This window comes from Ursus americanus, chromosome 20 (genome assembly GCF_024610735.1).
Source record: "Ursus americanus isolate L20-20 chromosome 20, mUrsAme1.1.p, whole genome shotgun sequence".
In the NCBI taxonomy this organism is placed as follows: Eukaryota; Metazoa; Chordata; class Mammalia; order Carnivora; family Ursidae; genus Ursus; species Ursus americanus.
The window spans coordinates 4,348,216-4,362,359 of record NC_142146.1 but is presented as its reverse complement, the minus strand read 5'-3'; the positions used below and the strand labels follow the sequence as shown (position 1 = coordinate 4,362,359).

The window sequence follows — 14,144 nt, the reverse complement described above, 5'->3', positions numbered from 1 at the left end:
TGTTCAAGTGGCACAGTCTAGAGCAGACAACGTCACAGACGATGTTCACAGGTAGGAGCCTGGGTGCAACAGTGGGCAGTGACCCTATGCTCCTACTTAGAAAACTCACCCCCGCAACACGGAGAGCTTGTCCAGACTCCTCAGCCCCCACCCCACCTGAGACTCTGCATCCCTAACGGGCTCCCAGGTGGTGCTGATGCTGCCCTCTGTGGACCAGCCCAGAGAAAGTCCTTTCTCTTCTACTCCAGAGACCGTTTTACAACGCAAGGGCGTGAGAAAAAAGTTGCTTTCGGATCATCTTATAGCTAACCTAATTTTTAGTAAATGAGGCACAAAATCTGATAGTTCGCCCGTGATTTAGTAACCAGTTCCTTCGACTGATCCGCCAGCCCACAAACGACGGAGCCACTCTGGGTGAGCATACTGGTGGTGAAGCTGACAGAGGAGCTAGGCTGAGGATGGTTCACTCCACCTCCCACCCCCACCCCAGCCCCCAGTTCTCGGTTTGTTAGTTCTTTGTGCAAAATCTACATTTCCAAAGGACCTGGACCACTCAGGCAACTGAACCGACCCAGTCCTATTACCTTCACCGTCTTCTGCACTAATAAGAGGCCGCGGCTGCCAACAGGCCCACCTGCCTGTGGCCATACATACATTAAAGCACATCCTCTGCTGTGAGATGCAAAGAAAAATAAAACCACATCCCTTGTTGCAAGGAGCTTACCTCTTTTGTGGCCCCTCCTCTGGCTCTAATGTGGCAGGCACCTTGCCCCCCGCCCCGGGCCCCCCTTCCTATTTCTGTGTGCGGCGCCACACGAGTGGCCTGCACCTCGGAGGCGGGCACGGCCTCACTTACCGAGCTGAGCTCAATCAGTGGTCACCAAGTTGAAGTGAATGATGCACTCCCAGAAACAAAAGGAAAGGCTGAGGGAAGCGGACAGGGAAACTGGCCAGTGGGTTAAAGGATGGACCGAAAAACTTAGTCTTTGCTCTAGTTCCATCAGCAGAATCTTTCCCTGGGTGCCCTCCGTCCACCACAGGGCAGTATCATAGAGAAACAGTGCTAACTTAAGCGTCCTCTCTCTACAGTAGCAAGTGCGAGGTGGGAAGGCAAAGGAAATGGCCAAGCTTACCACTCTGCACCTCTGCACGTCCTGTGAACGGTCTCGGATGGCCTGGATCCCACAGGAGGCCTCCCAGATGGGGTGCACCCGGTCAGACCGCGGTGCACATGTCTGCACGAGCTGGTGCACCGACCGTGGGCAGGATGGGTAGGGAGCTCCCGCCAGGGGCTTTTCCTCTTATTGCCCTCCTCTGGGAACTGGCCCGAAGAGCAGCTGCTAAGAACCAAAGACTGGCCCTCCCCTATGTCCCCAAAGAGACTAGGGCAGGTCAGAGAGGCCCACAAACACAGGGGGAGCTGGTGCAGGGCTTCAGGATGCAAGAGGTGACCCGAGGGTAGTGATCGGCTTTCCAAGGCCCACGTTCAAGGCCAGCCCTATCCCCTGCCAGCTGAAGGGGAAACGTGGACTTTTTTGTACCCTGCTTTTCTTATCTGTAAAATGGGTCCATAATCTCTGGCACAGATGAGACTGCTATGAGGACTAAATGGGAAAACAGAGGCAGAAAGGAGACTTTTATGGTTTATGGCAGGGTCAGGAGCAAGGGAACGGACTTTTTCTGGAAGGACAACTTCCATTTTCTGAGTGGTTGTTTTTATCTATTTAAATTTTAAAAAAGAAGAATACAAGATAAAAAAATTATATCATGAACTGTAAAGTTTCCCAAGATATCAGCCTTTATTCCTGGACTGGATGCTTGGCACAATTCCATGAATGGAAGGTAGGTGGAATCCTTATCTACTGAATGAAAAAGGCATCACAAAGTCTTAACTGTTTCTAATGAGAAGAGGGACACACAGACATGATCTAAGACTTCAGCGAGCAAGCTTGGCATACTGTGATCTTTTAAGAAGTGACATCTGAGTTTCGCAGTATCTCCATTTCTCGGCTCTAATAACAGTAATAATGTCAGTTACACTTGTAAGCAAAGTCTTCTCCTAGCCCGTCCCACACTGCACAAAAGAGAGCAGTTCATAGGAGCTGGTAGTACCCAATTACAGATCCTAGGAGACTCAGGCCCAAATGAAGTTTCCAAAACTCAGCACTGAGGGGCATCCTCAATGATTCAGAGAGAAAAATGCAGATGTGGAGAGGGGTGAGCGATGAACCTGAGGAAAAAAAACTAATATAGCATGATCTGTCTGCAAAAATCAAGGGCAATGAAGAGAATTTTGTCATAATTTTTCCCACTAAAAAAATAAGAAGACACCATGTAGGAATTGAGAGTGGTACAGTCATTTTGGAAAACACCGGGGCCATTCCTCAAACTCTAAACTCAGAGTTGGTTATAGCACATGGTCCAGCAAATGCACTCGGGGGTACGTCCCCACAGGAACTCAAACAGGGATTCAAATGACCCCTGCACGTCAGCGTTCATAGCAACGTTATTTAGAATGGTCGGAAAGTGGAAACAACTCAGCTATCCAACAACTGATAAAGAGATACACAAAATGCTCCATGTCCATACAATAAACCATCCACATCAGTACAAAATAAAGAACTGACCCCCACTACAACATGGGTGGACCTGGAAAAGATTACACTACAGGAAAGAAGCCAGATACAAAAGACCACAGAGTATATGACTCTATTGATAAGAACTGTCCAGAACCGGGAAATCCACAAAGACAGAGTATAGATGAGTGGTTGCTGAGGGCTGGGAGGAGGGAGAGTGGGGAGTTTCTCAGGTAAGGAGTTTCTTTTAGGGTAGTGGAAACATTCTGAAACTGGATGGCGGTAATGGTTGCACAACTTTGTGATAACTAAATACCACTACACTTAAAATTGTGATTTTTTACGGTATGTGAATTATATCTCAACAAAATGCTAAAAAAAAGGAAAGAAAGAAAGAAAGAAAGAAAAAGTTCATAGCAGAATACACGAGCACATAAGCTACCGCCAGAGACTATGGGAGCTGCCCAGCTACTTGGTTTGAAACAATAAGGTTTCTGGGGCACCTGGGTGGCGCAGTCATTAAGCGTCTGCCTTCGGCGCAGGGCGTGATCCCAGAGTTCTGGGATCGAGTCCCGCATCAGGCTCCTTCTCTGGGAGCCTGCGTCTTCCTCTCCCACTCCCCCTGCTTGTGTTCCCTCTCTCGCTGGCTGTCTCTCTGTCAAATAAATAAATAAAATCTTAAAAAAAAAAAAAGAAACAATAAGGTTTCTAGGGCGCCTGGCTGGCTCAATTGGAAGAGCATGTGACTCTTGATCTTGGGGTTGTGACTTTGAGCCCCACACTAGGTGTAGAGATCACTAAAAAAAAAAAATAAGTAAACTTTTAAAAAATTTAAAAAAGAACAATAAGGTTTCTAAGTACAGAAGTTATGTTCCTTAAAAATTTTTAAATGATTTTAAAAATTATATAGGCAGTTTTTATCTATCAGGAATTTAGAAACAAAAATAGAAAATAAAAATTGTCTATAGGTACTCCCTACCCCCAAATCAAGCACCAGAAACATTCTAGCGTAAGTTTCCACAACCTGTAGGATTGTTCTTACCATTCCAATAGGCAAAATTGGTCCCACCTATAAACATGTACCTACAAGGAAACAAGAGAATAGACATACTTCACTGTGAGCCCACAGCTGTGGAGGGTGCCCTGCCCTCCAGAAACTAACACTCACAAGTTCACATTCGCCCCACGGGAAAGTATCTCATGGAGGGAGGAAGCCACGACTTCAGTCCTCACTGTTGAGTGAGGTTGACCCCAATGGTCTAACCAGCCGGTATAGAATTCAGAATTCACCTAAAAAGAGAAAAGGACATGGGGCTTAGGATGGACTTATGACCTTCAAAGGTTGGCACCTCCCTGTAACCATCGCCCTCTCTCCTCCACCGAAGGAAGGATGGAGAGCCGTGTGTTACATGTACTGCTTAACCCAGAGCTGGGGGACCAGTGGGAGGTTCCAGTCACAGCACTGCCTGAATTCAGTTTTTAGTGCCGACAATACAGGTATTCCTGAAAAGTTATCCCTGCAACAAAATTTTGTTAGCCAACCCCAAGTTTAAATGAGGTAGGAAAGTCTGCTGGGCAAAAGAATTGGATGGCAAAATATTTCAATAAAATTATCTGATCTAAGTTCATCCTTTGTCCAGATTTTTAGGTTCCACGTTGACCTAAAGTGAGGTGGACTCATCCAAGTATTCTGCAAAGCAGGCCCCGAACACTTCGTGTTCCCTGCCACGCCCTTCATCTCTAGAAGGACAAAGAAGTCTGGACATGTTCTGGGGCCTTCTTGCCCCAGGGTCTAGGTCTAGGACATCACCCCCCCAACTCTGTGAATGCAGGTTCCGCAGGGCTCAACAAACAGCAAAGGCTCTGTGCACAGGCGGGGCAGCCTGACCTGCTGAGAGCAGGCACAGGACATCGGCCCTCAAACTGTGCCCAGAAACACCAGGAACAAGTACAGAGAAGAGAAGAGCTGAGAGTGAAGAGCTGAAGGACTGTTCGGACCTGCCCAGGCCTTGCCATCAGCTCCTCCTCCGGCTGCTTGTCTGGCTGCCACAGAGCCCCGCAACTCGACATGTGCTCGCCTGGCTACCTGTCAGAAGCGCAGAACCTCAGGCCCCACCCTGGGCCCAGTAGCTCAAAGCTGGCATTCTTACCAAGACTCCCACGTGATTCAGAAGCATAGGGAAGATGGAGAAACTCTGTCACAAAGAGCTCTCAGGAAACACCGTGCTGATCACGGATCCTGGCACTGCCACTCACCAGCCATGCGACCCTGGATAAGTGACGTGTTCTCTGAGCCTTAGCGAAAAGGGAGACCACGATGCTACCTATGAGAGTTGCCAGCAAGGCCAAATGGGTTGAAGCATGCAAGAGCACAGCCTGATTCATGGCAGGACTGTCACATTTGTCCCCATTCTGTTCCACTCCGGTGCAGGGTCACGGTTTCCAGTGAGAGCACAGCTGCCGTCACTCATGTGTCCAGAGGGCCATGTGCCCACAGTCCCATCAGCCGCTGATCCCACGGCCAGAGAAAGCAAGGTCCTACCCCCTTAGTGCACGAAAACCCACACCTCACCCCCAATTCTTACCAATGGTCCTCTGGGCTCACTCTTTCTCTGGATTTCGAAAGCAGCAGTGATGTTGGCACCTGAAAATTACAAGAGGGAGAAGAAAGGTCAGTCATGGGAATGATAAATAAAGTAAGAAGAGTCCTTCACAGACCTTCAGCCTGAAGCCCCACCCTTCGCCACATGCCGGTAGGCCTGGAACACTGCCCGGCCAGCTGCAGGCTGGCCTCGCACCATCCACCCGACAGACGAGTGGGGACCGCGGAATACTGTTTCCTTTCTCCGCAATCCCCTTGGTGTCTCCTGACTGCACTGCCTCAGGAGATCATGTCACAGGGTTGTCTCCTCTGAGCTTCCCCAGGGCCTGGACACGGGTTCTGTGTTCTTCTCTCTTCACGCAGACATCTGACCCGGATGCTCCCTACAGGACCAGCCTGCTTTGAAGATCCTTCCTTGCAGCCTCCACAGCACCCCACACGTAACAGCGCCATAGGTATCTGCCCAGGAATTAGCAAGCCAAAGGGATGGAAGTGGTCTAATTGTCTCTCTGCCTGAATAATGGCGTATATGCTGATTTTGAATTTGTACATCATCGGCCATCCCAGGCTAAGATGCCTGTGTGTGAGCTTGCTCCTGGTGTCTTCTTTCTCCCTCCCCCTGTAAAGGGAACGACGTTCTCCCCACAGAGGCAGAGGGCTGCCCTCCTTCAGTGACCAAGCAATCACGAAGAGTATCTCCCTAGCCAGAGCAGGGGACACCCTGCCCCAAACTTCACGATCCACTTCCCACAGCAGGTGCCTAGAGTGGAAATGACAGCAGCCAAGACCTCCAAATAACCCCTTGCTCTCCGGAAGCCCAGGTTTCAGGAGATAACATGCTCATCGAGAGTAGAATCTCATTTACTTTATGGCTGCAAATGTCTCACTATTAAGCGTCGGGTGGCATTCAGATCTCTCAATTCTGTTCTCAAGAGCTTCCTCCCGTGACCTGACCCTGGGCACCGCCGCCGCCACCCCACACACATGAATGAGGCTGCCACGAGCCCCACCTGCCCCGCGTCCACGGGCCTTCCAGGAGGCTGTCCTTCAACCCAGAGCCAGAGCCGCTGCACGTAATGCTTACGACAAACTCGGAATAACCTCCACGTTGTTTCTCCCAACAGAAAGGTACTGCACTTGTCATCACTGTGATGGGAAGTGCGCCAAAGCAGGAGGAAACCAGCGGGCCACTTCCTGTGCCACTCTCTGTAGCCGTGTTAGTTCATCACCAAATGCTCGCAGCAACACACCATGTGTCTAGAAACACTCCATTCACTTAAAGCCAGTCCTTTTTTTTTTGCTAACATAGAGGAATGCGTTTAAAAGCGCAACTTCAGTCTTCCGTACATCTGTCTCGAGAGAAAGCCAGTACTGGACGCGTAATGCGGGCAACTGTCTTAGACCTCAGCCAGGAAGGCAGTGGGGTCTTTATGCCACTTGAAGAGCAGGTTTTTTTTTTGTTTGTTTGTTTGGGGGGGGAGTTAACACTTATTTTGAAATAATTTCAAACTTATAGAAGAGTTGCAAGACTAGAACAAAGAAATCATACTCCCAAAGAACCCAGATGCCCCAATTGTTAATATTTTGCCACGTTTGCTTTATTAGTTTCTCTCTCTCTCTCTCAATATGCTTATTTTTTCTGAACCATTTATGAGTAAGTTGCAGACATGAAGGCCCTTTATCCCTAAATATTTCAATGTACATTCCCTAAGAGCAAGGGCATCCTTTAAATAAACATAGTACAATTATTAAAAACCAGGAAATTAACATGGATACAATCCTATTATCTAATCTACAGAACTGATTCAAAAAATTCAATTGTCCCAATAATGTCCTTCACAGCATAGAAAGATAGAAAGCAAGCAAGTCCAATCGGGGACTCTTTCCAGGAGCACACACTGCCTGTCGGCGTCATGTCCTTCACGAAAGCTGCTCTCTTGATGCTTACGACAGCGAGGAGCCTCCCGGCCACGCTGTCCGCCCCCAGAACCTGCGTGGAGCCTCTGCCGCACGAACCAGTCAGGGAAGACCCTTTGTGCCCCATCTACCAAACCACCTGCGGGCCGTCACGGCTCATGGCGCTGAGTTCCGCAGAAAGAGAAGGGAAGTGCAGGGAAGTTCCCCGCACTCCAGGGCACACAGGCCCACAGCACCCTGACAGTGGCTGACCTGAAGTGGCAGCCCTGAAAGGCGACAGCTTTGGGGCAGAGCTCCTGGCAGCAGCCCTAAGAGAACAGAGCGCCAGGCTCCAGGCTCTGAGCTCCAGGTGGGCTCACCAGTGCTAAAAACGGAGCTCTTGCCCTAAAGGGATGATCAGCTTAAATAAAATCACCTTGCAATGGAGTGGGCGCTTTATTCATTATTCCATGTCACCTGCTACTTAGTAAAGGAAAATCTGAGCGATCTCATTCAACGTACCCACTTAACACACAGCTGCCCTGAGCAACTGACGGAGTGCACTGCCCAAGGCTGCGTGGCCTGAGCTGGGTTTCGCTGTGATTACAAACACTAACCTGGTCCGAAGTCCACTGTGGCATAGAGCCCCTGCAGTGCCCCACACTGCAGGAACATCTCATGTGCCCCATCAGTGGTGAACAGCAGCACGTCATTGCCCAGATGGTAGTGGAAGAGCTTCTGCAGGAAACGCAGGTAGTCATAATCACAGCTGAAGTAACTGCCATATTCATTTTCAACCTACAAGTCACAAAAGAGGTGGGGGAAATCAGGAGAGCCCAACGTACTAATCCTAGTGCTTTTGTTTGCAGACAATATCTGAGCATCTGTGAGATGACAGGGCCTGACGATTGCCAAAAATACTTCCTACACTCGATCCTCAAAACTCAAAGAGCAACTCAGCATCAAAACTTACCTTCTACTACTTCCCACTCCACCAAAGTAAGAAAAACAAAACCGCCACGTCAGTTTTGGATTATAGTGATGTTCCAGCCTGTACTAGGTGACAGATACTTTAAATGTTACATAAATAAGATCTTCCCATGGTAGAATATTAGAAAATGGGGGTAAATGCAAAGAAAATAGAAAAATCATGTGTTAATCCCTTAAGCCAAAGGTAAGTGCTATGAGCATTCTGGCTTAGCCTTCCAGATTCACACATGTACACACATCCTAAAAACACACAATACACAGTCATTGTTCTCTGTTCTCAAACCTGGTATCCTATCACTTGCACCAGTTGTAACATTAGTTTTGTACCTTCACATATTATGCAAAATGCCCACGGCAGTAACGAGGGCAAATGCTGGATAAGGACATACCATCATTTCCTTAATCTACTGTCAAACATTCAGTTGGTCCTCCTTTCTGTACTCCATCACCAGTGCTCAGTCTGTGTTCAATAGCATCCGTGGTTTTCAACCAGGAGTTACTTCCCCCCCCCCGCCCAGGGAATATATGACCGTGTCTGCAGATATTTTGGGTTGTCACACTGGCGGGGGTGTGTGTGTGTATGTGCTGCTGGCACCCCAGTGGGTAGAGGCCAAGGGTTGCTCCTAAAACTCCTACTTGTCAGCCTCCACCACAAAGGATTACACGGTGCAAAATGGCAATTGCTGAGGGCGGGAGGCACGCATTTTCACTTTCTCGAATTCTCAGTGGGGGAGGACAGCATCCCCAAGGAGGTGAAAATTGATTCTTACAGGAGAAAATAACACCTTACTCATTCTGATCTGTAAAGCACAGATATACAGACGCTTATACAGAAGACAGAAGGTATTAACATTTCATGGGGAGGCGATCAGAAAAAAACGTCTGAAGAGACTTTTTAGGGGCAACAATGAACATAAGGTGAACAATGAACATAAGAGTCCCAGAGATGTAACTTCAAGTGAGGGAAGCAATACAGACGGGATGCCCCCCACAGAAAATTCCCAACAGCCCCAACCAAACCATAAATCTGGATACCTACATAGGTGTTAAGAACAGAGAACGACCACCAAGAGACGAATGGCCTTGAAGGTCAGGACAGTGGGAAGAAGTGGGGAGGTCATGAAGGACAACAGAGAAACTTCTCGGGGGCTGGCCACGTGCTATTTCCCATCTCGGGTGGTGGTTACGTGGGCGTTCTCCTCATAATGCTTCATTATACCACATATTGGTGTTAGGGTTCACGATTTTACAAAAATGAGAAAAATACCCCGCCATCCAATTTCAACTTGCACATAAGGCAAAATCAATTTTTGCCATTCTGGGGATCCACAGTCATTAAACATTAGCACAATAAACTGTGAACCCCAGAAAAAGAGGTGCCCGACCTGACCGTGGCTGGGAGAGACGGGTAAGGAAGCTTCCCTGGAGCGGCCGTCCAAGGTAGCTCTAGAGGGAAAGGCTGTCCAGGCAAGAGGACAGGGAGAGAGTACTCCCTGTTTGCTAGACGGCCAGTAGCTTTGTGGGGCCTGTGGACAGTCAGGGAGTCGGCAGGGGACAGTGAAGGATGGGGATGAACTAGACAGCACCATCATTCTCTGCACAGTGCTGCTTCCCACATAGTTTAATGAATGGTTATTTCCCCAGACGGAGATCCCTGTGCTAATACCGTCATGTTACAGGTTCGGACTGTAGCGAGAATGCCCAGCACCAAGAGCTTCACTGGTCCTGAAGCCACCTTAAAAAAGGAGGTGTTTGCCCCTCATACAGAGCAGAAACCCCCCCAGGGCAACTGCTCCTGACACTTTAATTACTCCCACAGGCATCCCCTTGGAAATGCTTGAGAGCAACTTGAAGAAAAGCTTTGCAAATACTGTCAAGACACTATCCTCCTCATTTTCTTTTTCCCCCTCTTTTAATAAGATCTACTTGAATGTCTGTGTGTTCCTTGGTCCTTTGGCCATCCACAAGTTCAGGGCTAGTTCCAGGGTCAGCCCTAGCAACTAAGTGGGCCCGGAAACTTTGCACCTCGTGTTCCTTTCTGTCTACCCTCACACCCCAACCCAAGGCTCATTTAGGGTCACTTATTTTTTCAAGATTTACCCATGATCATGATGATGATTATCATGATTGTACATTGAAATAAACGGGCTTGTCATAAATGCATGAACACAACTTCGTTAGGTTGGACACATTTGCAAGACAGCTCAGGGCTGTGGGCACGGGGCACCGGAGGCCCAGCTGTCCACGTGCAAGTGCCCACTCTGCCATTTCTCGTCCTTGGGGCTCCGCCCGTGAAACAGTACCATCTCCGTGAGGCCAACGAGCCTCCCTCCCTGGGCTGCGATGAGGATTAACTGAGTCAACTCGTGAATACCTGGCACCCAGTCAGGGCTCACCAAGCTACTCACATTCTATGTTAGTCAACCAGAGAGAAACAGGGGTGGTCGTAGACAGGGAAGGTAAGAAGGAAAACACAGACCAGTCACAGTGAGATTCAGAGGAACGCTTGAGTTTTCTAGAGCAAGGGATCGGTCAACCTTTTCAATCAAGGGCCACAGGGTGGGTATTTTGGGCTCTGTGGCCACATGTGTCTGTGCACCGCTGAACTCTGCTACTGATGTGCAAAAGCAGCCACAGCTCACACACGGACGACTGGGCGCGGCTACGCCAACATACCTTTATTTACAAAAACAGGCCATCGCGGGTCCTTGTTCGAGAGTAACCGTCTCATCCTGTAAGCTCCTTAATGAAGCAACCAGGCACCATGGACTTTTAAAGCTGTTGATCTCACACAACCCCGGGTAGAGGTAGGGCTGTCACCTCAGGACCAATACCCCGTAAATCGGATAAAGCGAAGTTGTGGGTGAAAGGTCCCCACTCCTAATGATTTTCACCTTGGATATTATTAATAGGCGCTTGTGGCTTTACTTATTTCAGGTGTGGTCTTGGTACAGACTGAGATAAACACCCACACAGACAAACCAGCTTAGTGGTGCTGGTTTAGCTAATCCCTCCAGAAGAGAACACTTGCATATACGGCCGAGTCGTAAGGACGAGTTAAGGACCAGGCTGGGCTCTCTGCACCTCTACGACAATAGCCTCAGTTTTGCCCTGCCTGCAAACACATAGGCAAGGCCTCTTCAATCTCCCCAGGCACCCAGACAGAGCACCAACACGGTGAACTAAATAAAGCATCATTTTGCCCCATGGCCTGAATGCAGACAGAAACAGAAATCAGCTTGTTAAAAAAAATAAGATTTTATTTATTTATTTGACAGACAGAGAGAGCACAAGCAGAGGGAGCAGCAGAGGCAGAAGGAGACGCAGACTCCCCGCTGAGCAGAGAGCCCGCTGTAGGGCTCAATCCCAGGACTCTAAGATCATACCTGAGCCGAAGGCAGTTGCTTAGCTGACTCAGCCACCCAGGCATCCCCAGAAACCAGCTTTTACAGAAACGTTGGCACGCCGAAATACTGTCTACCAATGCCAACTTTCTAACTCATCAGCTTCTATTCCATTCCAGAGCCACTTGGTAGGCTTCTGAGGAATACCCACTGGCTGCCAGTCACATATGTGGAGAGCAGAAGAGAGTGGAGACACCTGTGGTCAGGGATGAACACTGACAAACAAGTACCTCACAAACGGAGGCTCTAACAGAGGTTCTGAGAGTCATGTGGATGCCAACTAAGCCAACTAGAAAGGCTTCCAAACGGCGTACCTATGGGCACTGCCCTCAAATGTCAAGAGGCCACCATGAATTTGGTATACAGTAGGAAGAATTTTTTTTTAGATTTTACTTATGAGAGAGACAGAGGGAGAGAGAGAGCAAGAGCAGGGGAAAAGGGAGCGGGAGAAGCAGACTCTCTGCTGAACAGGGAGCCTGATGCGGGGCTGGATCCCAGGACCCCAGGATCATGACTTGAGCTGAAGTCAGATGCTTAACCAACTGAGCCACCCAGCTGCTCCAAAGAATTTTTAATGATATGAAAAAATGCTTATGACATCAGACTAAAGTAAGAAAAGTCAGGTAAGAAACTGGTCACACAGTTTAAACTGACTTTGTAAAAAGAAATTTTTTTAAAGGCATGAAAAATTTCAAGGAAATCTCCCCAAAATATGAAGAACTTTGCTTCTGGCTCCTGGCATCTAAGTGACAATTACGGTTTTTCTGTCTTCTTACATTCTTCTATACTTCCCACACTTACTTGTTAATTTAGTAGTCAAGGGGCAAACGGACTAGGTGGCATTCAAGCAGGTGGAGTTGTGAAAGGCGGAAGAGGAGGAGGCTGAGTCCCCGGGGAGGACCCACAGTCAAGTTCAGCCCATTGGAGGCTGCCAGGGATTCATGCAAGAAATGCCCCCAGTGCAGCCAACACTGGTCTCCTCTGCGGAGTTCATATTTGATTATGCTTTTTGTGGCATTTCAATAACCAAAAGGTACAGAAAAGTTGTGAGCAAAAATTAAAAGTTACTTGGAAAGAAGCAGAGACTAAAAAATGAGGAAGACTAAAAAAAAACTAAGATTAAGAGAAAGGAAGAAGACCCAACCACGCAAAGACACACTCAAGTTGCAGCCTTGAAGTCTTCGTACAGAAAAATGGGCTCCTGTACGCTTAACCAGTATAGACTCAAGACAGGTGGAGGGGCATTCGGGAGTCCTTGGACATCCCTCTGGGAGCAGCAACCTGGCCTCTCTTCACCGTGTAGGGTCGGAATGGTCCCTCTGGCCAGGTCTGCCTTCTCATTGCCTCATTCGACCTATACCTGCAGGCCAAGACAGTGGCCATGCTCCCTTCCCACAGTGAGCATCCCTACAACTGTTCATGGTATCACTCCTAAGAAGGAAATCTTGGCCACACTTCTGTAGGGAGTGCCACACTGCACCCCATTGTTTCAGGATGCAGCCAGTGTTACATTTATTCCTTGGCAAATGACTAATGAACATGCTTTAATGTTTTACCTAAGGAATTCTGCAAACATCACAAATTGTTGAAGGTCAAGGGTCCCAAATTTTCACATGGAAAATACTTGGCGCATGATCTCCCCGCTATCTGTCTTTGCAGTACAAAGAACAGATGGAAGAAGGAGAGTGGGGGGCAGGAAGTGGGAGGGGAGCTATAATGCCCCCCAGTTCACCACATCCTCTTTCCAGGCCAGCATGAACAGACAGCCTAAGCAGGGCAGACACCACAGCATCTCAGTCTGTACTGCACCCCGCAGCCAGAGACACTAGAGAGGCCACAGGCTCCATGGACCTTCGGGCCTATGCTGCAGTCCGGATTCTGCTACCTGCCAGCTGGGTGAGCTTGGCCAAGTCACTCAACCTCTTTGAAGTTCTTCTTTTAAAAGAGACAGTGGTTGGGATAATTGAATAGGGCAGGGCTGTCAGCACAGAGCCTGGTGTACAGCAGGCATCCAAAATGATAATGCCTCCCCAAAATGCAGCTTCAGTAAAATCACTGGCTGTGGCATTGCCTCGCCAAGAAACAGACTTGTGAGGCTCAGAGCTGCCTCACTCCTGGATATACCGTGGAGGATGAAAGCCTTCCCCCGCCGCCTGCCCTTGCTCATCTCTGAGGTTACCTGCACGGTTATGATCGGCCCTCCATTCTGATAGAGCAGAGGCTTCATCTTGGGCAGGAGGACTCCCAACCACTTGTCCACGGCTGCAAGGTAATCTGGAAAACAAGACAGGTTAACTCCACTCCACACCTGTGCCTGCCAACAGACACAAGGCTGCCCCATTACCCTAGAGCTGGCAGCTGAGACCAGCATAGGCTGGATTCAATGACTACGTGAGTTGGGGTAGCTGCATGCACTGCAAGTCTCCTAGAAGTTGTCCTTCAAGGAGCCATCTACTCAACGAGCTCTCAGTGGACAAGCAGCCGTATGCACGGTATCCCTCCTCGCCACTACACACCAAGCCTGGAGCGCAGGATGCATCCAGCCCGTGTTTGTTGAATGAAGAAAAGAGTGCAGGAATGATGTGTCTTTCTCTCTGTCAGAGTAGGGTGGGTTGTTTTTCCTTTTTATTTTATTTTATTAATTTATTTTCAATTTTTTAAATTTAAATTCAATTT

At 48.6% G+C, this 14,144-nt stretch overlaps 1 protein-coding gene across 2 annotated transcripts in view; it reads right to left on the bottom strand.

Annotated features, from left to right (window-relative positions):
• Nucleotides 1-14,144, bottom strand: part of GLB1 (galactosidase beta 1) — an 83,160-nt gene that overhangs the window by 42,415 nt on the left and 26,601 nt on the right. For both annotated transcript variants that reach the window (XM_045798300.2, XM_087870064.1), the window contains exons 5-9: nt 13,648-13,742; nt 7,692-7,872; nt 5,162-5,220; nt 3,745-3,866; nt 3,619-3,659 (exon numbers count right to left, since the gene is read on the bottom strand). In XM_045798300.2, coding sequence (XP_045654256.1) covers nt 3,619-3,659; nt 3,745-3,866; nt 5,162-5,220; nt 7,692-7,872; nt 13,648-13,742 — 498 coding nt within the window. The remainder of the gene's footprint in view (nt 1-3,618; nt 3,660-3,744; nt 3,867-5,161; nt 5,221-7,691; nt 7,873-13,647; nt 13,743-14,144) is intronic.